This window comes from Chiloscyllium punctatum, chromosome 17 (genome assembly GCF_047496795.1).
Source record: "Chiloscyllium punctatum isolate Juve2018m chromosome 17, sChiPun1.3, whole genome shotgun sequence".
Classification (NCBI taxonomy): Eukaryota; Metazoa; Chordata; class Chondrichthyes; order Orectolobiformes; family Hemiscylliidae; genus Chiloscyllium; species Chiloscyllium punctatum.
In genome coordinates this window covers 97,309,889-97,334,685 of record NC_092755.1, presented here as the reverse complement: position 1 = coordinate 97,334,685, position 24,797 = coordinate 97,309,889, and the positions used below count along the sequence as shown (strand labels likewise).

Sequence of the window (24,797 nt, the reverse complement as noted above, 5' to 3'; positions counted from 1 at the left end):
TCAGATATGGTAATATTCCCAATTGTGCAGGATGCCACCGAATCCAAGAATGCCACAGGGATTAAGAAGAGATCAATCCTAGTATGACACTTATGAAGAAAATAAAGTCCCTACCCATGGGGTGGAGCAGTCTCCAAACATCAACCAGTCGTAACTTTACACATAAGTCCTCTAGTTGCTGAGATTGTAAAGAGAGAATTGGGGGCATTCTGTCCACCATGGGATCCAAAAGACAATTGAAATCTCCACTATAATAATGTGCCACGATGCAAGGGTACTCAGTTTGGAAAATGCATCTACCTGGAATTTAAGGGGTGCACTGGGAGACACGAAACATTCAAAATACCATACGCTTCTCCATATACCAAGGCTTTTAAGGATTACGAACCACCCATGCTTATCTTTAATATGATCTAATCATTTAAACAGGAGATTCTGTCTAACAGGTATGACTGGTCTCCTACTCTTATTATCAAAAGAGGAGAAATACACCCGATCAAACCCACCCTGCTGTAATTTCAAATGTTCCTGATCATCAAGGCGCATCTCCTGCAATAGGGCAACACCCACCCTTTCCTTTTCAAGATTAGGAAATACCTTTTTCCTCTTAACTAGCAAATGGCTCCCCTTAATGTTCCAGGTACACCATTTAAGCACACTATTAGCCATAACCGACTGCAATGACATTTGAACTCCCAAGAGGAAGAACTCAACTTACAAATCGCTGAGCATCAACAAAAAAGTCTCATAGTTTGTGTAGTTTTTTGGCTCTAAAAACTACTACAACTAGCAAATTTACAAAATTTTCAAGAACTATATACACAAAATAAAACAAAAAAACAAAACAAAATAAGGTACCCAAGGCATTCAGAGTCATAGAGATGTACAGCATGGAAACAGACCCTTCGGTCCAACCCATCCATGCTGACCAGATATCCCAACCCAATCTAGTCCCACCTGCCAGCACCTGACCCATATCCCTCCAAACCCTTCGTCCCCCCCTGCCCACAGGAGGCACTTACACATCCCACAACCACCTTCATCACCCCTTGCAGCTTGAGATTGCCAGTTTCAGATTGCTGCCATCTTGGATCCTCTAACTCTTTTTTTAAAAGGCAGATCATTGTTCTGTTAAGATCTTTGTCACTCTTTGATTTCAATTTACCTGTGATAGATATGTTCTTATCCCAGCGAGATTATTTCTCCCAAAATTTAGTACTTTTACCTCATCCTGTCTTTTCTCAAGGTATGATACTATGATCACTGTTCCCCCAATTCAAAAGATACTTGTTCCACCTAAATCCCCAGTACAAGACCCAGCAATGTCTCCTCTCTCACTAGGCTTGAAACATACAGATCAAGAATTTCTGCTGCAATGAAGTACTCCAGGACCCCTCATCCCTGAAATCTCATTCAAGTGTCCTACAGGTAAAAGAGATGTTTGTATTGCTGATCTACCTCAAACCAAAGGAATATTTATTCACCCAGTCTGAAGTTAAGAACCAGCATATCTTCAAAACTCAGGAATAGCAAGATGTTCATGATTATGTAGCTTGACTGTCGTTCTTCAGAACACTTTCAGGATCCATGTTAGCTTACATTCCACGCCTGTGCCCCCCCACCATGATCAAATAGACTTTCCTGATGTGAAGCAAAAGCAATTCCATCACATATTCAAGTATGAGACAAGAGTAGAACAGATACAACAGGAATTTCTTCTCCTCTAACAATGGGGGATACAAAAAGGGACTGAGAAATAAATGTTCAAAGATGGTAAATGTCAGTGCAATTACCTACCAAGCCAACACATAATCAAAGCTTTCATTAGCTTCATTGTTAATCTGTTTCCACAGCTCAATAGGAGTCAGGTTCGCCCATGCTGTGTCACTTCCAGGAATCCGCATCTTTCGCTTATTCTTTTTCCTGCGTGACACAAGTTCATCTGGAAGCAGATGTGCAACAGGATTGGAGTAGGAGCTCAGAAAACAGTTCAGAAAGTGACTGATGGCAGATGAGCATGCTGATACCTCCACAACCTGGGAGAAAAGTAGAAATAAGAATTTAAAAGTAGAAATATGAATTGTATAAAAAATGCTGAAGACACTGTGAGAGTTACAAAGCAAGATGTATCCCTTATATAACTAGATCTTAGCACTGTATTCTTTCTTAACATGCTTCTTCTTTTCAAATAAGGTCCTCAATATGATCACACCAATGAGTAATATGGATGGGATTAAGCCCACTGGTGCATAAAATCTGGTGTGGATCAGTGAGAGGAGAGAAAGCATGACCCAACCTGTACAAAATATTGAGATTATAGTCACACAATCCTGTCAGCTTCCAGAAACCTGTCAAATAAAGCACCTCACACTTTTAAGTTTTTCTCCTCCTTTCTGTGACTATCCCTACTTTCTTTTCAATTCCTTGGACCACCAACCAGACTTACATGAGGAATTGAAAAGATGCCAAACCTGCCACTGCTGTTGCCAGGTTGATTTGTTGAGAGATTGACTGCACCAGGAGGTGACTGACCCTTTTGATTACCTGCTGTCCCATTGGGACCCAGCTGACCCTTAGAATCCAGCGATCTCAATCTCAATCCATGGCACACTATTCTGGGTTGCTGCATTGACTTTTCAATAATTGCACTGATGCTTCCCAAGAGTGTTTTTGGGAAATGTTACCTTTCTGCTTCACAAATATCTACTCCATCTTCCTCCCACCACCAGTTCTAGAACCAACATTGTTTACAGCAGGACACTGGTATCTGACATTGAAAACATAATTTACATTTGAGTGGCAGCCACATTCTATGGAGGCAGGGTTGTTGTAAGGGGACATCCCAAAAGAACAGGTCTTATTGTGTGTGTCCCACAGAAGTTAACAATAGAGTTTTCATGAATTGATTTCAGTGCAGTTCCCATCACAAACAAGACAAGAAATAATAGAATGGGGAAGGGAGAAGATGTCTTCTCCAAAGATGTAGTGGCTTGCAGACAGCTCACCTAGGTTGGGAACTTGACTAGCCAGCTTGTAAACCTAAAGGAAACCCTCTTGGTTCAGCAGCAGTGTTGTAAAGGCATCATCTCCTGGATTCAGCCATCAAGTTTCCCCAAGGCTTGGGATACTTCGTCACCTGAGGTTAGCGATGGAATAACTTGAAATGAAGTCAGGCAGCCCCATTAATTGACGAACTCATGTGTTGTGAACGGATTGGCTGCTTAAACTACCCACTCACCGACCACCACCTTCACACCCCCACTATCCCCATGCCCCCAACCCAATCCATTATAACTACAAATGGGCAGGATCAGTTTCTGTCTAACCTTGACATAAGCAAAAATACACTAGCTTCTGCGAGCTACAACTCAGCTCAGTAGACTAACTGCAAATATTTTCCCACTGCAACAAAGGAAATATAGGACTGAAACCTAATCCCCACATTTCACCTGAACACAGCTGTAATTACACAGCCAACAAAACATTAGCCAGCAACATACGGAGTGAGAGAAGAACCTGGCTATCTCCTCAAAAGCAGCCAAATGCATTCTTTCTTACATTTGTTTTAGCTGCCTTGAATTTTCATGTCTCCTCTCCGAAGGGGAAGCCCCATGTTCAGAAAATGGTTCAAGTTTGTGAAGGCCACTAAGCAATGCCCGATTCCTTCCCTACACATGCAATACTTATTAATGGATAGCAACAAGGAGGAACGATGATGGCTATTTTCGCTCTCCCTAACTCAACAGACAGTAAAGCCCATTTTAACACTGCTGCTGAACTGACTCACTGAGACCAGCTAACACCACACAGAAGATGGAGTGAACCATGGACTTTCCTGTTCTGTTTGGAAGCATATGAACAATGTATTACACTCACTCTCCCTCCATGTCATAGCTAATGACTGTATTCTGTGAATAGAAAAATTACCTGCAGGTAGAGGACTATAATGTGCTTTGCTGCCCGAGTGATGATTTCACTGATTAGTAGCCTCTGTAAGAAATATAAACATTTAATCTTAGGTGGTAACCAAGCTACTGAAGATCAAGAATTACAACAAATTCAACTATTGTGTTAACCATGATCATAAATGTTATTTCCGGAACCAATCCAAAACTTCTTTGAGGGACATGCTTAATTCCCAAATAGAAACACAAGTTTTTTATTCATGGAATAAAATAGGAGGAGTAAGCCACTTGACGCCTCGAGCTTGCTTCACCATTCTATAAGATCATGGCTAATCTGATTAGGGTTCACCAGTTTCCTGAGATTCCCCCCAGAACTCGCGACTCCCTTATCCATAAAAGTCTATCTATCTAACTCAGCCTTTAATAAAGTTAAAGGCACAGCCTCTATCTATCATCTTCTGTCAAGAGAATGACTCTCAGAGAAAGGAAAACAAAATATCACCTTCTTAAAAAAGGAAGACATCTTACTCTCAAACTATGTCCATCGGTTTTAAGCCTCCATTCACAGGAAGCCTCTTCCGAATAAAATACCAGAGATGGGGGCAGAAATCATGGGCTCCAATGTTGTTTCTTGCCCTGACCACTGGCCCTAAGCACAGGACTCCTGCTTTCAATCCGAGCACACTGGGGCCCTGGGAGTCCTGCAGTTTGAGCACTAAATGTACCACCCTGTCCTGGGTCCTGTACACCATCTCATGAAAAAGACTCATACCATCGAATTATACCACAGTAGACTCATTACAAAGACCACAGGCCAGTAGGTAATTACTTGTTCAACAGATTGTATGTTTCCCACAAAGAAATTCATCATGCATTCATTCTACAACTTCACATATACAAATTCATAAAGCCGTATGTTCCACAGTTTCTGATTTTATTTCCCTCCACTTGTAATTGTGATGACTTGTGCTAGGGTTATATGGTTGGACTTTCCCAACACATTGCCATCCTTCCAACTGGTGGAAGCTGATGTGCAGAGGGGTGCAGAGGCTTGGAGGCTCAGCTGTCTGCCTGACAGCTAACTAAACCAATTAAGTGACCAATTACTGGCTGCTGCCCACCTCTGTGGACATTTTGCTCCAGTCCCTGCTTCAATAGGACAGAAGGTGAAACCTGGGCATTTCACAGTGTATGGAGGAGTCTCCCTAGCAGCAGTGACCACCTTTACATCATGTGCTCCATTGATGCTCTCTAAGCACATCTCCCCATATCACCCTCGGTTGCTGCTGCTTGTTTGACAGGCCCCCACTTCTGCAAAATACCTACTAGCATATCTTATCATTCAAGGTGTCCTCTACCAGGACCCCAGCCTCAGCAATAGTAAACATTAGCAGCAGTGCTGCTAAATGGGCTGGCAATTCGAGACAGCCTGCCTCCTGAACTGAACAGTGGCTCCAAGAATGACCAGTTAATTGACAACACGCAGCAATATGCTGCATTTGGTCCCACCTCCCTCTGAAGTGGTGGTGTTTCAAGGGGGGAGGGCGAACTTTCTGCTTTTGGCCTGCATGGCAGCACCTGCCAATAAACGGTAGAACTTAGCTCATAGTTTCAAGAATGCCCTCGTGGATTTTTGCACATCAATTATCATATAGGGTTGCATCGTGGCTTAACCCATTACAGGGATACAGAGGCTGATTCTCGGCCTCACTGCCAGCTCAGCAAAGATCAGCTGACTTATCAACATAGGCCATGGATCAACGCTGAAATTCCTTGGTTTCTATGGCTCAGTTCCACACTATATAATATGACTATGAATTGAGCCATCAGACCAGCACATCAAATGCAAACTCACAGACTATCAAATAAGCATGAGGACTTTTTAAGGCAATACATATGTATGTACAGTTTGGTTATCAGTCCCCCTCCACATAGCAATCTCTCCCTTAGCTGAATACATACAGACATATGGTCCAGATATTGTTTGTCTTCTGAGTGGCTTATCAGCTGTGCTATTTTACCAATGTATCGAATATTAATTCCACATTTGTGCAGCCCATCTGTCAATGTTCTACCATCAACAGGCGCAGTGACATGATTTACACAGTCTTTGATCTGAAAAACATGAAAAAAAACAGAAAGGGAGTTCAGACTTTATGCTAGACACTATTTAATACATTTTTGTTCTTGTAAGAGCCATGCCTCCTCCATAACTAGTTAATGACAAACAACAGCTGTGAAAACATTCCATCCAAAGTGCTCATTTGTTTTCATGTTTGAGAGGTCTGAGATTTGCAATTGGAACTATCTATTCTAATTCCATTTCCTTGCTCTCCCTCCACAATATTAATGTTTCTTTAAGCGTTCATCCAATTCTTCCTTAATCACCTTCTTTAAATCAGTTCAGTAGCTTTTTGTGAGAAGACATTCCACGCCACAACATAATTTTTTCAAGACAGCATTTCTTTTAACTTCTCCCTCTACTATTAATGTGTATGAGATCCTGGTGACCACTTCACCAGTCGACGGAATTTCTGTCATTGACACTTTCACAATTTCAAACACTTAAAGTAAATTCCCTACAACCTTTCACACTCTAAAAATATAGCCTTTTTGTTTTTATATGTCTGTTATGATGTTATATGTGCATCTCAAATCTAATTCCTGTAAATTGATATTTGCATTTTATCATAGAAGTCACTTACAAAACTGGGAATTTGTACAGTCAAAAGGAAAGCTGCAATTTCCTTCATCAATCGCTTCTGAAGTTGCAGAGCCTCTTGTTCAGATTCATGAAATCTTACAACTGCAACAAAAATTCAATTCTGATTTACAAACAGACCATTCATCTTGGCAGAGAAGATGCTACACTATACACCAACGATTAAAAAAACTCCAAGCCTAGAATATGTAAGATATGCAATTATTTGCAATGCATTCACAATAAGTCAACTGGTGGGGATAAAAGGATCCTTCTCAGGATGGCAGCCGGTGACAGGTAGTGTTCCGCAAGGCTCAGTGTTGGGACCACAATTTTCCATTTCATGTATTAATGATCTAAGTCAGGAAACGAGGGCATTCTGGGTAAGTTTGCAGATAATACAAAGATAGGTAGAGGGACAGGTAGTGTTGAGAAGGCAGGGAAGCTGCAGAAGGATTTAGACAGGTTAGGAGAGTTGACAAAGAAGTGGCAGATGGAGTACTGTACAACGTGGGAAGGTGTGAGGTCATGCACTTTGCTATGAAGAATAGAGGCATAGACTATTTTCTAAATGGGGAGAACATTCAGACGTTTGAAGTGCAAAAAGACTTGGGAGTTCTAGTCCAGGATTCTGTCAAGGTAAACTTGCAGGTTGGGTCAGTACTTAGGAATGCAAATGCCATGTTGGCATTTATTTTAAGAGGGCTTGAATATAAAAGCAGGGATGTGTTTCTGAGGCACTATATGATTGTGGTCAGGCCACATTTAGAGTATTGTGTGCAGTTGTGGGGCCCCATATCTCAGCAAGAATATACTGGCCTTGGAGCATGTTCAGAAGAGGTTCAGAAGAATGGTCCCAAGAATGAAAAGCTTAACAAATGAAGAACTTTTGAGGAAGTGCCGGATGTCTTGAAACACAAAGGTGGATAAGTCCCCAGGACCGGATCAGGTGTACTCGAGAACTCTGTGGGAAGCCAAAGAAGTGATGCTGGGCCTCTTGCTGAGATAGTTGTATCATCGATAGTCACAGGTGAGGTGCCGGAAAACTGGAGGCTGGCTAACGTGGTGCCACTGTTTAAGAAGGGTGGCAAGGACAAGCCAGGGAACTATAGACCGGTGAGCCTGACCTCAGTGGGCAAGTTGTTGGAAGGAATCCTGAGGGACAGGATGTACATATACTTGGAATGGCAAGGACTAATTAGGGATAGTCAAAATGGTTTTGTGGGTGGGAAATCATGTCTCACAAACTTGATTGAGTTTTTGAAGAAGTAACAAAGAAGATTGATGAGGGCAGAGCGGTGGATGCGATCTATATGGACGTCAGTAAGGCATTCGACAAAGTTCCCCATGGGAGACTGGTTAGCAAGGTTAGATGTCATGGAATAAAGGGAGAACTAGCCATTTGGATACAGAACTGGCTCAAAAGGTAGAAGACAGAGGGTGGTGGTAGAAGGTTGTTTTTCAGACTAGAAGCCTGTGACCAGTGGAGTGCCACAAGGATCGGTGCTGGGTCCTCTACTTTTTGTCATTTACATAAATGATTTGGATGCGAGCATAAGAGGTACAGTTAGTAAGTTTGCAGATGACACCAAAATTGGAGGTGTAATGGATAGCGAAGAGGGTTACCTCAGATTACAACAGGATCTGGACCAGATGGGCCAATGGGCTGAGAAGTGGCAGATGGAATTTAATTCAGATAAATGCGAGGTGCTGCATTTTGGGAAAGCAAATCTTAGCAGGACTTATACACTTAATGGTAAGGTCCTAGGGAGTGTTGCTGAACAAAGAGACCTTGGAGTGCAGGTTCATAGCTCCTTGAAAGTGGAGTCGCACGTAGGTAGGATAGTGAAGAAGGCGTTTGGTATGCCTTCCTTTATTGGTCAGAGTATTGAGTACAGGAGTTGGGAGGTCATGTTGCAGCTGTACAGGACATTGGTTAGGCCACTGTTGGAATATTGTGTGCAGTTCTGGAAAGATGTTGTGAAACTTGAAAGGGTTCAGAAAAGATTTACAAGAATGTTGCCAGGGTTGGAGGATCTGAGCTACAGGGAGAGGCTGAACAGGCTGGGTCTGTTTTCCCTGGAGCGCCGGAGGCTGAGGGGTAACCCTATAGTGGTTTACAAAATTATGAGGGGCACGGATAGGATAAATAGACAAAGTCTTTTCCCTGGGATCGGGGAGTCCAGAACTAGAGGGCATAGGTTTAGGGTGAGAGGGGAAAGATATAAAAGGTACTGAGGGGCAACTTTTTCACACAGAGGGTGGTACGTGTACGGAATGAGCTGCCAAAGGAAGTGGTGGAGGCTGTTACAATTGCAACATTTAAAAGGCATTTGGATGGGTATATGAATAGGAAGGGTTTGGAGGGATATGGGCTGGGTGCTGGCAGGTGGGACTAGATCGGGTTGGGATATCTGGTCAGCATGGACGGGTTGGACCAAAGGGTCTGTTTCCATGCTGTACATGTCCATGACTCTATGACTCTGGGTTTATACTCGATGGAGTTTAGAAGGATATGGGGATATCTAATTGAAACATACAGAATACTGAAAGGCCTGGACAGAGTGGATGTTGGGAAGATATTTCCATTGGTAGGAGAGACTAGGATCCAAGGGCCCAGCTTTAGAGTAAAGGGAAGACCCTTTAGCTGTGGAGGCCAGGTCATTTAGTGTATTTAAGACAGAGAGAGATTGTTCTTGATTGTCAAGAGGATCAAGGGTTATGGGGAGAAGGCGGGAGAATGGGATGAGAAACTTATCAGCCATGACTTAATGGCTTAACTTCTGCAACTATACCTTATGGTGTTACCTCCAATGCACTTATGTAAGCCAAATTATCTGTTTATGATCATGCATCATATGATGGAATGGCAGACCAAATTAATGCAAATTGATGGAGTTCCATAAGGGTGCTAATTATGTATTATACCTTCCAATAATAATGCCAAATTTTGCACTTCCTTCAGTCAATATTGCTTTTGAGAAGATAGGAATGTTGGTGATGATATCAATTGCTTTGAAGGTAAATGGCACGGTGGTAGTGTTTGCAGATCCTGTATTGCACTATTTAGTCACTTCAGAACCACATTGGAATGGAACTAAGTTAGACAGTTCTTCAAAATTGAAGATAAGAGCAAGAGATATCTCCTCTATGTGAGCCAGTGCAAACACAGTTATATCACATTTCATGAATAAAATAGAACCAAGTAACATTTATCAACAGCTTCCTGAAAGCTCTGACAGCATGAAGTAGACAAAATGTGATTGGAGAATCTTGTGCTTGATGGTTCTAAGGATGTTAGCATGTCACTTGTTCTTTATAAAAAATGGTATATTTTAACATATACAAGAGTGATAAGGTTGTGCACAAGGTTTCCCTAATTGCTTAGTGGAAAAGTAAAGACCAATTTGATCTTGAGCTATGTAGTTCAGGAAAAAAAATTAAAATTTGAATTCTAGCCAAGCTAATTGACATGCGAGCCAATTAGAACACTGTCTGCAGGTATGAGACGAGCAGTGATGTGGTTGTTTATGACACAGAGCTCCATCACTTCTCTTCAGCCTTCTACTACCTCTCTGTTGTCAGATTGGTTGGATCAGACATTCCTTTAGTCAGTTAAACATTGAAGAGAAAGTCTTCATTTCCAACTGCGCTGGGACATTAACCGCCTCAACCCGTCTACCTCCCTCCTCCACTCCAACCTCTCACCATCACAATGCGCAGCCCTCCAATCCCTCTGCTCCAATCCTGACCTCACCATCAAGCCAGCGGATAAAGGGGGCGCAGTGGTAGTCTGGCACATTGACCTCTACACCGCTGAAGGCAAACGCCAACCCGAGGACACCTCTTCCTATCGTTCTCTCGCCCATGACCCCACCCCCCATCACCAAACCATCATCTCCCAGACCATACACAACCTCATCACCTCAGGAGATCTCCTACTCACAGCTTCCAACCTCATAGTCCGGGAACACTGCACTGCCCGGTTCTACCTCCTTCCCAAGATCCACAAGCCTGACCACCCTGGCCGACCCATTGTCTCAGCATGCTCCTGCCCCACTGAACTCATCTCTACCTACCTCGACACTGTCCTATCCCCCCTAGTCCAGGAACTCCCCACATACGTTCGAGACACCACCCAAGCCCTCCACCTCCTCCAAGACTTCCGTTTCCCCGGCTCCCAACGCCTCATCTTCACCATGGATATCCAGTCCCTCTACACCTCCATCCACCATGACCAGGGCCTCCAAGCCCTCCGTTTCTTCCTCTCCCGATGTTCCCAACAGTACCCTTCCACCGACACACTCATTCGTTTGTGTGGTCCTCAACTGGTCCTCACCCTTAACAATTTCTCCTTCGAATCCTCCCACTTCCTCCAGACCAAAGGGGTAGCCGTGGGCACCTGTATGGGCCCCAGCTCTGCCTACCTCTTTGTTGGCTACGTAGAACAGTTGATCTTACGTAATTACACCAGCACCACTCCCCACCTCTTTCTCCGCTACATTGATACCTGCATTGGCGCCACTTCGTGCTCCCACGAGGAGGTTGAGCAATTCATTAACTTCACCAACATGTTCCATCCTGACCTTAAATTTACCTGGACCATCTCTGACACCTCCCTCCCCTTCCTGGACTTCTCCATCTCCATTATTGCCGACCGATTTGACACTGACATTTTTTACAAACCCACCAACTCCCACATCTACCTGGATTACACCTCTTCCCACCCTATCTCCTGCAAAAATGCCATCCCGTGTTCCTAATTCTTCCGCCTCCGCCGCATCTGCTCCCAGGAGGACCAGTTCCACCACAGAACACACCAGATGGCCTCCTTCTTTAGAGACCGCAATTTCCCTTCCCACGTGGTTAAAGATGCCCTCCAACGCATCTCGTCTACATCCCACACCTCCGCCCTCAGACCCTACCCCTCCAACCGTAACAAGGACAGAAAGCGCCTGGTGCTCACATTCCACCCTACCAACCTTCGCATAAACCAAATCATCCGCCGACATTTCCGCCACCTCCAAAAAGACCCCACCACCAGGGATATATTTCCCTCCCCATCCCTTTCCGCCTTCCACAAAGACCATTCACTCTGTGACTACCTGGTCAGGTCTACGCCCCCCTACAACCCACCCTCCCATCCTGGCACCTTCCCCCACCACCGCAGGAACTGTAAAACCTGCACCCACACCTCCTCCCTCACCTCTATCCAAGGCCCTAAAGGAGCCTTCCACATCCATCAAAGTTTTACTTGCACATCCACCAATATCATTTATTGTATCCGTTGCTCCCGATGTGGTCTCCTCTACATTGGGGAGACTGGGCGCCTCCTAGCAGAGCGCTTTAGGGAACATCTCCGGGACACCCGCACCAATCAACCACACCGCCCCATGGCCCAACATTTCAATTCCCCCTCCCACTCTGCCGATGACATGGAGGTCCTGGGCCTCCTTCACCGCCACTCCCTCACCACCAGACACCTTGAGGAAGAACGCCTCATCTTCCGCCTCGGAACACTTCAATCCCATGGCATCAATGTGGACTTCAACAGTTTCCTCATTTCCCCTTACAACACCTCACCCTAGTTCCAAACTTCTAGCTCAGCACTGTCCCCATGACTTGTCCGGACTTGTCCCACCTGCCTATCTCCTTTTCCACCTATCCACTCCATCCTCTCCTCCCTGACCTATCACCTTCATCCCCTCCCCCACTGACCTATTGTACTCTATGCTACTTTCTCCCCACCCCCACCCTCCTCTCATTTATCTCTCCACCCTTCAGGCACTCTGCCTGTATTCCTGATGAAGGACTTTTGCCCAAAACATCGATTTTACTGCTCCTCGGATGCTACTTGAACTGCTGTGCTTTTCCAGCACCACTCTAATCTAGACTATGGTTCCTAGCCTGCCTATAATAACTGCAACATATACGGAGTCACACTGGGGCTCTATTTGATTCTGAGCTTCTGATCCCATTTCACTCCTTCATAAAAACTGCCTTCTTCAACCTCTGCAAGAATACTGCCTCCTTCAATGACCCCTGTAGAAAATCTCATCCAATGTTAGCTCTGCTCATACTTCAGTTTGCACAAATCTCATTGCTCCTACTCTATCCAACTTCAAGTTCTACTTGCACATGCTTTGTCCTCGATACCCAAAACTCTCTCCTCATGTTTCTATTTTTCAAACATCCCTACTTCTTCCCACCACCCCCACACTTCCCCAGCTCTACAAACCCATTCCCTTGTTCAGACCAGCTGAGCATCATATTTCCTTTCAGACTACAATCACCGCCCATATCTTCAACAGCCCTGGTCTCAAATCTATTCCTACTGTCTTTTTTCTCTCCTCATGTAGAACCATCTTTGACAGCACGCCTCGTAACATTTCTGTTTTCAACCAGAAACAATGTCTCTATGAAAGACTTTAAGATAGGCTTTACTTAAATGCAAGTTCTTGTTGAAACCTAACACTCTACAATAGCTCAGTAGGATGCAGGTCAGTACATTAAACAATTGAGCCATCAATTTTACTTAAGATATCTCATCAAATTTTACCATTTCCTAGAAACATGTCAATTTAATCTAATTCTATTTTTCATTTAATCCTAAATGTGAGGGACAACAGCAAAACCACATGTATTGCCCATCTTTGACTGTACTGTCCTGAAAACTACATGGTTTGTCATATCCCTTCAGGGGGAGTTAAATGTTACCCACATAATGTGGGGTCAGAGTCACACAGAAATCAGATTCAAGAGGAGTCATGTGTGTTCTTCCAGAAATATAACAAATGAGTTGATCTATTACACCAGCTTTCAAAGTGCAAACTCATATATTGCCAGGTTTATTTAACTCTTGAAACTCTTAAAATGACATATTGAGGTTTGATAGTTTCCAATAAATATACCATTTATGCACTGTCCCCATTTAATTGAGAAACTGGCTCTAATTAAACCCATTCCTTCTGATTTGGGAAAAAAGAGTTAAGTTCACTGATAAGAACCTAAATAACAGCGAGGATGCTATTAGCGTTTTATGCCAGCCCAAAAATCTGCATAAACGGGATCTGCCTAAATATTTGATCTAAACCTTTGAAAATTCAGTTAAATCTGTGCATCATAAAATTACATGTTTATTTCAAGAACGGAAGGTGCCAACACAGAAAACACACAATTTGTAAGCCAGTATGAAATGCAGAGGAAACAAGGGCTAGAAAATAGTAAACAAAGGACTTTGGCAGCACTTAAGATCAATTTCAAAAGATAAATACTGCAAATGAACTGATGGTGCAGACTCACATTTGGAAATATCGCTGACATTTGGAAATATCGCTGACATTTGGAAATATCGCTGACATGCAAACATGGTTTAAAGGACAACACAGCGAGCAGTTCAGTGTTCCCAGTTACAGACAAGATAGAGAAGATGATTGAAATAAAATTGGGGTTGCAGTATTAAGAAAACAATTGCAATGGTGAGGGGAAAAGAAAAAGACCACCAAGTATTAAAAAGTCTTCCACACCCTCAGGGCTTTGTAAATGAAGTGCTTTTGAAGTATAGGCTCTATTGTAAATACAGGAAATGCGGTAGCCAGTTTGTGTATAGCAAACTCATACAACAGCATTTTAATAATGACTAGATAATCTGTTTTCCTGTCTTTGATTAAGACCAGGCTACTGGCAAAATAAAAAGGTTATCAGTGAGTGAAGCACATCTGATGTGGGCTACATGGCTGTTTGGCCAGATTATTAAAAGCTCAAAATATCCAAGGGAAAGTTGCAGCAGATAAAACATAAGGCAAAATACTGCAGATACTAAATCTGAAACAAACACAGAGCACACTGCAGCAACTCAGCGGTCTGACTGCATGTGTGGAGAGAGAAAAACACCATTAACATTTTGACTCTGACTCTTCTTCAGACTTGAAACATTAACTCAGTTTCTCTCTCCAGGAGACAAAGGGTAATGGTTTTGGGTGCTTTGGAATTGAAAGTTTCCAGTGGGGTTCCACAAGGCTCAGAACTAAGTCCCTTGTTTTTCAATGATATTTATTGCAGATATTTATATTTAAATATAGGGGGCATGTGAAGCACATTTGTAGATGATATAAAATATGATGGTGGTCGACAGTGAGAAAGAAGATGTTTCCTCACAGTAAACTATCAATGGGCCAATCGATCAGGCAGAGGAGTGGCAATTACAATTCAATACTTGTGAGATGATGCATGGGAGTGGGGTGGGGTAGTAGGATGTAAACAAACAAGAACAGGGAATACACAAAAAGTAGTAGCATAATGAGAAATTCAGAGGTTAGAGAATCCTGGATTGGATGTTCATCGATACCCAAAAAGGTAACAAAACATTACAGCAAGACCGTGATTGGCCTGAAGAGGAGATTTACATGAATGCTGCTATGAATGAAGATGTTTAGCTGTGAGGGTAAGATTGGATGGGCTGGGATTGTTTTCTCTGGAACCGAAGAGGCTGATTTGTGACTTTATTAAGGAGTATAAACTTATGATGAGCCTAGATCTTGTGGGTAGAAAAGATTCACTGTAGTTCCCTTTGCAAAGAGGTAAATAAATAGGTTCAAAGTTAAAAATCACACAACACCAGGTAAAGTCTAACAGGTTTATTTGGAAGCACTAGCTTTTGGAGTGCTGCTCCTTTATCCACAACCATCTGATGAAGGTGCAGTGCTCCAAAAGCTAGTACTTCCAAATAAACCGATTGGACTATAACCTGATGTTGTGTGATTTTTAACTTTATTCACCCAAGTCCAACACCGGCACCTCCAGATAAGAAATAGGTAGTACTGATTTGAAGTCATTGATAAAAGGATTAGAGAGGAGGGGAAATATTTCACCCAAAGGAAGCTGCAACTCACTTCCTGATAGGGTGAAAAATTCTTATTACAGTTTAAAAAAAAAGTACTGTACATTACCTGATGAATAAACATTTGGATTGAAACGAATGTCAAAGATGGTGTCACTGACAGAGCCCACCTCCTGACATACTGCCTTCATTTCGTCAATATCTCTGAAATGATCTTTGTGGGAATAAAAGAAAAGATCACAATTCAAGTTAGGACATGGTCTCCAGAATTAGGTAACACCTGTTACATGAAGGCACTTACAAAGATAACTGAATTAGAATGTAGAAAAACTTGAACATTAGACACACTGTCTCAACCACTATTTTCTCTTGTTATTATACTAACGTATAGGCCCCAGTAAAAGCTTTAAAAATAGTGAGTGCACATTTACAGAGGTATGTAAAATTTTGATAGCTTGCACTAAGCAGACTGAATATGCAACTAATACGTCATTCTGAACAGTATGCATGAGAGATCCTGTAATTCCTGACATTCTATAGTCCATGTTGCCAGAATTGCTAAATACTAGATCACATGTACAAAGGGTTGCCAACTCTAGTAAGGTGTATTCCTGGAGGTTCCAACACACATGACCTCTGTTTGAAGAAATGCATTTATACACTGTGAATTTCCATAATAACATGACCTCTGAAGTATGGTAGTTGCTTTCTGTTCAGAGGCATGCGGGCAGAAGCTAATGAAGCCAGCACATGGGGTATGGTATCAGAAACGCACAGCTGAAATTGAATGGGTTTTCGAAGTTGGGAGACACAGCTACTGAAAGAAACAACAAGGAATAATTCAAACTTTATTCTGCTGGGACAGTCAGATGACGTTGAAGTTTCCAATTGCTGCTCCTGCGGAGAGAAAAAGAGAATTTAAGAGAATTGGAACTTCCTCCAGTCTCACTGGTAAAACGATAAGATTAGACACAGAGATTAGACAAATAGAAAATCTGTCAAATAAGAATAGCAAGTCAAGTCTGTTATCAGTGCTAGGGAATGAATACTGCCTAGAAGGGAACGAGTGGGCAGCACAGTGGCACAGTGGTTAGCACTGCTGCCTCATAGCGCTAAAGACCCGGGTTCAATTCCCGCCTCAGGCCATGTGGAGTTTGCACATTCTCCCAGTGTCTGCGTGGGTTTCCTCCCACAGTCCAAAAATGTGCAGGTTAGGTGAATTGGCTGTGCTAAATTGACCGTAGTGTTAGAAGAAGGGGTAAATGTAGGGGAATGGGTCTGGGTGGGTTGCGCTTCGGTGGGTCGGTGTGGACTTGTTGGGCCGAAGGGCCTGTTTCCACACTGTAAGTAATATAATCTAAATCAATTACACTCTAGATGTCGCTAAGGGACAGAAAATCAGAATGGCGAAATTTTGAAGTCTTTGAAGCCTTATTGACTAATGTTATTTGTGAATACACTGTGTTTCTCATTAGAGCTCAGACAGGGATATTAATCAGTATGTGAATGCACTGAAAGATAATTTCATCAAAGGTAGGATTGACTAAAGAATAACAGATCTGGGCATGACAGCATGTCAGTTGAGAGAAAACAAATACCGTCCAGAATCAGCTTCTGTATATGTCAAATCATTAGCTGGAGTATTAACATGGGAACTGACAGGCTCTGCAATACGCTGGGAGAAAGTCCAGGCCTAAGAAGAACAATACAATGGAGAAAAGAAAAACATGTTGGCAGAAGAGCAAGCAGAAAGATCAAATCCTGAGGAGAAGCTGTAAGTAATGCAGAAGGCATTACATAAAAGAAACATGTTTATTGTTAAGTACCCTAACTTCAAGAAGCTGAGTAAGTGGGCACAATAGTGTTTTGCTGGAAAGAAACAAAACCAGCCTATGAATATGGCTTTTGGAGGGATGTTGAGAATAATTTGGATGAACCTTTCTACTCCAAAGAACAGATTGTCTCATCTCACAGCAATCTGGGATTGTTACAGTGAAGACTGTAGATGGAGATCATTCAGTGAACATGAAGTGTCAGATAGCCACTGGTGCTATATGTGGCATCACAAGTTTTGTGAACTTGTCCCACCCAAGTGGCTCAAGATAGTGACTCAGAAATTATTCCACTGAAGGTAGAATTAAGGCAGGAAGAACATTCACCCAAGAGGACAGGCTAAGCTGAAAGCCCAATGAAATAGTGAGAAAGATGATCTGCAGACAGTAGATATTAAGCAAAAGCCATTTATTTAATCTGAAACAAGTACAAAATTGAAACTGGTGACCCTACCAGAAGAGATTTGCAGGATGTTGCAGGGGATCAAGTCATTGACTGCTGAACAGATGCTGAAAATAGATGTTTTCAAAGGTATTGAATGTTTTCTTGGTTAATATCAAGGGATTGTTGCATCTCTACCACAAATTCAGCATCTTCTGAGCAGAGTTACAAATGCCGTCAAGGCCAGCTTCTGAGGCAAGATAAAGAAACTTGAAAAGGAGTAATCAAGAAAGTCCTTCAGATTATTAGCAGCGAAAAAAATCTGGAAAGTTGACCGTATAAATAAGTCCAAAAGATCTCAATAAAGCTTTGAAGAGATTGCACTACTCCATGACAAACACTGAAGAAATTTTATCACAACTTTGCCAAAGTAAAGGTCTGTACGACTATGGAAAATGCATATTGGCAAATTAAGTTGAATCACAGCTGTAGTTTTCTGATTACATCTGAACATTTGGGAAATGCCAATGTTTCCACATGCCACTTGGCATTCCTACTGTTCCAGAAAGGTTCACACTGCCTAATATTCTGCATGGTAAGAATTAGGCATATGTTGGATCGCTAACACTTCAGGACTGTTGCAGTCTCCAGCGATGAAGGATTAATCTTCTGGGCACCATGGTCATGAATGATCTATAGATATGGAGATATGACTGAAGACATTATAATAGACAATGATTACAATCTACTGATGGAGTAGAGACTACTAGAATAGCATGCAGATGAAGTAGATGCTAACCAAAAGAATGCAACTGAAGACAATTGAAGCCATGTACATAGTTCATGTACTGAAAGAGAAAGGACTTCATCCTGATCCAGCTAAGTTGAGAGCTGTCGTAATGATACAGCAGCCAAGAGATCTGAAATAAGAACAACATTTTATTTATTTATCATCAGCACTGAACTCCAGAACAAGCAGCAGCTTCTTCTTCTATTTAACAACGAACGACGACAATGTCAGTTCTGAGGTACTAAAATGTCAATGATTCAGTTACCCTGCAAGTGTATTGTGAGCAAGTCTGAACTTGGAGTGACCCTCATGCAGCAAGGTCAATCAGTTGCAATTCCATATAGGTCAGTAATGCTAACTGAAGGAACATCATCCCTGGAATGAGCAGACACCAGATGAACAACAAACAACAACTCATAAATTAGCCAAACTGGCTATTTTAAAGATTATTTATAGATTGCTGAACTGCAGAGACAAATGAAATTAGCACAGTGTAGAATAACAAAGAATGTTTTGTTCATGAGCAAAGATCTTCTGTACTTCCATGTATGTTGGATAGCTTGAAATTATAAATGATAGCATATGTATTTTTTGGTTTATGATGAAAAAAGGGGTGGACAGAGGGGTGCTGGAGAAATGCATTTGTACATTGTAACTTGTGTGCTATGAGTTGACATAGCTATAAGACCTCTGATGTGGTTGCTTTCTGTTTAAAGGCCTGAAGGCAGATGCCATAAATGTCAGCACAAGGAGCAACCTCCCACCTCCAACATTCCTGCCCAGACAACTCTGTTTCCATCTATTTTATTATCACATCTAAAACAAGGAAAGAGTTCAACAAAAATAAAAAAAATGTTCTGATTCACCCAATGACTTTTCTGGACCACAGAAAAATCCTTCATCCCTAGAGACTCCAACTGTCTTGGAGAGTTAGTGATCCAACATATGCTCAGCTCTCACCATTCATCATATTATGTACTGTGATTACAATAACTTATTAAAGAAGCAGCACCGTTGAAAGATTCATACAACCTTTATAAATTTAAAATTTGAAAAATACCACTGCATAATGAATCGGTGGCTGGATTTTATAGCCACAAATGAACATGCTGCCCCCTCACTATGCCGATGAAAAATATAACATAATGTCAGGCTGACTATCCAACAACATCGTGCCAGTCTCTGATATTATGGAAGTAGAACAGGTGAGGAAATCAGGAGCCCATCTACCATTTTGAAATAAGTGAGTCACAAATATTCAGCACCCAAATGAATGTAATCTTTCACTGCCCACACTTTTTCTCAGGCATCAATTGGGCAAGTGTTTAGGCCCACTTCATACAGCGGGAATGAGGTGTCAACACAGGGGGTGGAAGGAAAGGCCCTAACAATGGTACCTTTGGTGCACCTCACAGTCTGCTAGTAAAGGTGGAAGCATTATACTTTTTCTGGCTTCACTTATTCACTGTTTTCTGCCTGCTGTACACAATAAAGGAGACAGCAAGGGGGCAAGGGGCACTCAAGGTTGGAGGCTATTACCAACATCCTGTCCCCAACATAACCCACCTCCCACCTGACATCACAGTCATGATATCCATTTGGGTGCGGAACCCATCCCAATGTACCACTAATTAGCAATCCACCAATTAACTGGTCATACTGAATCAGTGGAAGCAGAAGCAAGCTGACCACAAGCTAAAACTTTAAAACATAGCCTCAGTTTGTTTCATGTATTAACCTGTTCAGACTCTAATTTGGAACTTTTTTTAAGCTGCCAAATGGCTTCTTATCCATTCTCGTCTGCTTGTCACTTGAAATCAGCAACCTAAACAAAGAGGCAAGAATGCACATTCATTTGTGCTACAAAGCTCCTGCTTAAATTTGTGGATCAAGGAAGAGAAGTTTATAATGGAGATGCAACAACCCCGGACACTCTGAACTTGTCCATCACTACCCTAGGAAATGTGACTAAATGCAGAAAACATTTACCTACAGCCTCTTGACCACATTTATCTGCTGCCCAACATATACACACACATCTGGATTAGGAATGCAATTTCTCACTGTAGTGAGGATGACCTCAATATATCCTAATCTTCTAAACCATCCTAGCATTCATCTGTTACATTTGTCTATAATACAGTAATGAAGGTAAATCCTTCAATATTTAATAGGATTGAGAAACAGTGGCTGAGAAAAATGCAGCTACAATGTAGGTATCAGAGCTTCCTCAGAATCAAGCACATTTACCCTTGGAAATAAAATGCTTGACTAGATGTTCCTGGTTCTGTCAGAATGTAATCACAGGAATAGCATCAGTGGCCAGCATCCTGTTAAGGAGATGTAGCACCTTCATTATTCAGTTGTGTCATTTTTACGTAGAACACTGCATTAAAAACAAAAGCAATTCTTGGCATTCAGCTGCAGACTCTATTGAGAGAGGTTCTAATGCAGAGAAGTTCCTCATACAGCCTACACAGCATTACTCAATAATAAAAAAAACCCAAAAGAACTGCAGTTGCTGGAAATCAGAAATAAAAACCGAAATTGTTTAAAAGTCTCAGCAGGTCTAAGAGCATCTATGGAGAGAAATGAGAGTTAATGGCTCATGTCTGTCAGAACAGTGGGTTCCAAGGAAGGATCACTGGACCCAAAATGTTAACCCTGATTTCTCTTCACAGGTACTGCCAGAGCTGCTGAGCTTTTGCAGAAATTTCTGTTTTTGCATTACTTTGTGCTTTTTCAGCAACATCACAGCTACACAAAGAAAAATAGCTTGCTAAGGCCAATGGTTTTTTTTTCATTTGTTAAAAGAGTAGAGTCATAGAGCTGTACAGCATGGAAAAGACTCTTCGGTCCAACTTGCCCATGCTGATCAGGTATCCTAAATTAATCCTGTCCCATGTGCCAGCGTTTGGCCCATATCCCTCTAAACCTTTCCTATTCATCTGCCAGATGCCTTTTAAACGTTGTAATTGTACTTGCCGCCACCACTTCCTCTGGAAGTTCATTCTGTACACACACCACCTTCATTCAAAATAAAAATGTTGCCCCTTAGGTCCCTTATAAATCTTTCCCCTCTCACCTTAAACCTATGCCCTCTAAGTTTATGTTCACACCATAATGATTGCAAAAACAAAAACTGCAACAATAACTACACTAGCCTTTACCTTCCTCTTGCACCAATCCATTCATTACATTTACAGGTTAACTACAAGTAACTTACATAATGCACTGACTAAGGCAGACTCCCTTAATGCAGGCTAGACGTGTGCTTTTACCGGGAAATTATTTTTGCCCTAAAGACTTTAATCCCAACACTAGGATCTACAATACTACAACAGAAAAAGAACAGTTTCACCAGTGGCATAATGGTAATGTTACTGGATTAGTATGGGACCCAGACTAATGCTCTTGGGGTTCAAATCCACAATAGCTGAGGAATTTAAGTTCAATTAATTAATTAAAAATATGGATTTGAAAACTAGTCCCACTAACGATGTCTGTGAAATTATCATCAGTAGTTGTAATAACGTGTCTGGTTCACTAATATCACTTTGGCAAGGAAATCTGCTGTCCTTACACAATCTGACCTATTCATGTCAATGTGATTGGATCTTAACTGTTCTCTTCAAGTGAGGATAGGCCACAAGTGCTGGCCTTTGCTAGCAACATTCATACTCCCATGGAAGAAATAATGTTAAAACAAAAGAAGGTTAATTGTGCTATGTACCAAGCACTCCAGATAAGTCCTTCCTGAGGCCGTAGTCTATTCAAAAGATGACTGCATTTGGAAAATTGTCACAGTGTCACCTACACCAGCAATATGTGGAGATTCAGTTATTTTCCATAATCAAGAAAGAACTAGCATTCTGACACAGTCACATATTTGTAAACAAATGCAGCACCTAATTTGCGCACAGCAAAATCCTGTAGACAGCAAACAAGATATTTGTTCAGTTAATACTGTGTTGTTTTTGCCGAGGGATTCACGCTGGCCATGATTTGGGGAGGTCTTCGAATGGTGTCTGTCAACTTAGCAGACAAGGACAGTAACAATAATTACAACACTGCAATGTTACTGCATTGATGTGCCAGCTTAGGTTATATGCTGAAGAAGAGTATGAGATAACAACATCTAACTAACAGACAACAATGCTATCATTTGAGCAATGCTGATAATTTTTATTTTAAATATAGGCTATTCTATACTAACATCTGAGAGATTTCCAGAAGGTAATTCTCCTGTAGAATGTGGGGTTTGGAGAAACAATTCAATGCTGAGTACCCCTACACAAGATCAATTAGAGCATTCAGTCATTTCACAGAGTCCACTTTATCAACAAGAGTTGATTGAATATTCAATTCAACTGCAATGTGAAAGAGTAGTGAATTGAAAATCAAGAGCTCAAACATTATTCAAGAATTCAAACTTCGCTCACATTTTTCCATAAACTAGCAACACCTGCATTTTCTTTTTTAAAAAAATTCATACATTTACTGCCCTCTAGGAATAGCCTCTGACACCTAATACACAACTCTCCCATCTACTACAGCATTGACAGATATTATGTTCTCCCCACCCCCACCCTCAGCTAACCTCTGCAAACACTGGACTCCCTTACCATAATTTTCTGTTGCACTCTCTCCATCCTCCATTAAACTTTTTCTTCTGTCACTTCTACGCATTTTCTCCTTCAAGAGTTTTGTAAACTGTGTGTGCCTAAAGTATGAAAAACAGCTGAACGTAACACGAGCAGAGATTGTAAGGTGGTGGTTAGCAGCAGCAGCTTATTGTATGTTCAAGAAACAAAATGCCCTGTTAGGATTTCAAATTTATAAATTTGGCGCACTGGGTTGCAAAGCAATGCACTGCGCAGCAACAGGTCACACAAATATATCTTCACATGGCACATCTCTATTTTTACCTGCACCAGTAGAAACTGTCAAGTGAAGATGGATGCTGTGCACAAGAGGGTAAGTCTCCTGGTATACGCAAGATACCTAATGGTTTAAGCAGAGGTCTGGGAGCAGGTTATCTGATTAATCAGAGAAACCACTGAAGGACACAACTCAATCCATGTGGAAGATCAGATCTTCATTATCCTGTACCATGTATCAATTTTTACCTCATGATAGTTTAAATGCAAATACAATTAAAATATAATAGAAAACAGATTTCAAAGAGGTTTTCAAATTATAAGTCATGTCATCCAAGTCTGTGCTCCCAGTCTAAGCTTCTTTCCATCTTCTCAATCCAATCTGAATTTGGGGGAAGATTGATCTCACTACAAATCTATCCAGTTTCTGCCCTTGTGTTTACCTGAAGATGAATACCTCACAATACAGAACATGTTCCAACATGCAGCATTGTCCAAACATTATATTTGTGTTGCACCCACATTGTGATATTTCCAGACTAAACTGGTTCACCATATTCAGTTTTTAATTGCAGGTGTAAAATTATTGGCTGGCAATAGATCAGGGCCCTTCCCATGTGGAGAACATAGGGGGAGGAACAGAACAGGAAAAAGAAAAGACAAGTGGTAAAACGTTACATATTTACCAGAGCTTCTTACTCAACAGAATTGACAGGAGTGTAGTATATGCCATAAGGAGAAAACTTAAAGCAAAGAAGTCTGCTTATGCGCAGTGAAATGATAATGCGGCAATCTTTTTGGAAGACTTTTTAATGTCCTTTTGGAGTTATTTGACTTTAGTCCCACTAGATCAGTGTACAATCATTTTCTTTTATTCACTTATCGGGTGTGGGCATCATTGGTTAGGCCAACATTTATTATCCAGCCCTATTTGCCCTTTGAGTTGAGTGGCTTGCTAGGCCATTTCAGTGGGCACAGTGTTGTAAGTCTGGAGTCATGTGTATGTCAGATCAGGTAAGGATGATACATTCCTTTCTCTAAAGGACATTAGTGAATGAGATTTTTGTTACGATACAACAGATAGTTGGCATTAGGCTAACTTTGAATTACAGATTTATTTCAATTTAACTCATATTTACCATATTTGAACCCCAGGCCCCAAAACATCAGCCTGGGTTCTGGAATACTTGACTGGTGACACTAAAATCACATCATCACTTTCCCAATTGACTCAATTATTCCAGGTCTTGAAGAAAGGAGTAAGGGTAATTAATCAATGTTCCTTCTATTAATCATAATTCAATGATACCCTGATGGATTCAGCACATTCATAGATGTCAAGTGACATCAGGATCTGGCTTGGTTTTGATGCATCCCCTAGCATTTGTTATAGACAGAGGTAAAACAGCCATTCGTGGCCCTGCACCCCAGGTCAGCTAACGCCATTGAGGTCAGCCAGACATAGTCC

At 41.7% G+C, this 24,797-nt stretch overlaps 1 protein-coding gene across 4 annotated transcripts in view; it reads right to left on the bottom strand.

Annotated features, from left to right (window-relative positions):
• The window catches only part of LOC140488171 (clustered mitochondria protein homolog), a 92,862-nt gene that overhangs the window by 22,657 nt on the left and 45,408 nt on the right, over positions 1–24,797 (bottom strand). For all 4 annotated transcript variants that reach the window (XM_072588029.1, XM_072588030.1, XM_072588032.1 and 1 more), the window contains exons 11-16: positions 23,075–23,172; positions 15,555–15,659; positions 6,611–6,711; positions 5,868–6,020; positions 3,928–3,990; positions 1,798–2,036 (exon numbers count right to left, since the gene is read on the bottom strand). In XM_072588029.1, coding sequence (XP_072444130.1) covers positions 1,798–2,036; positions 3,928–3,990; positions 5,868–6,020; positions 6,611–6,711; positions 15,555–15,659; positions 23,075–23,172 — 759 coding nt within the window. The remainder of the gene's footprint in view (positions 1–1,797; positions 2,037–3,927; positions 3,991–5,867; positions 6,021–6,610; positions 6,712–15,554; positions 15,660–23,074; positions 23,173–24,797) is intronic.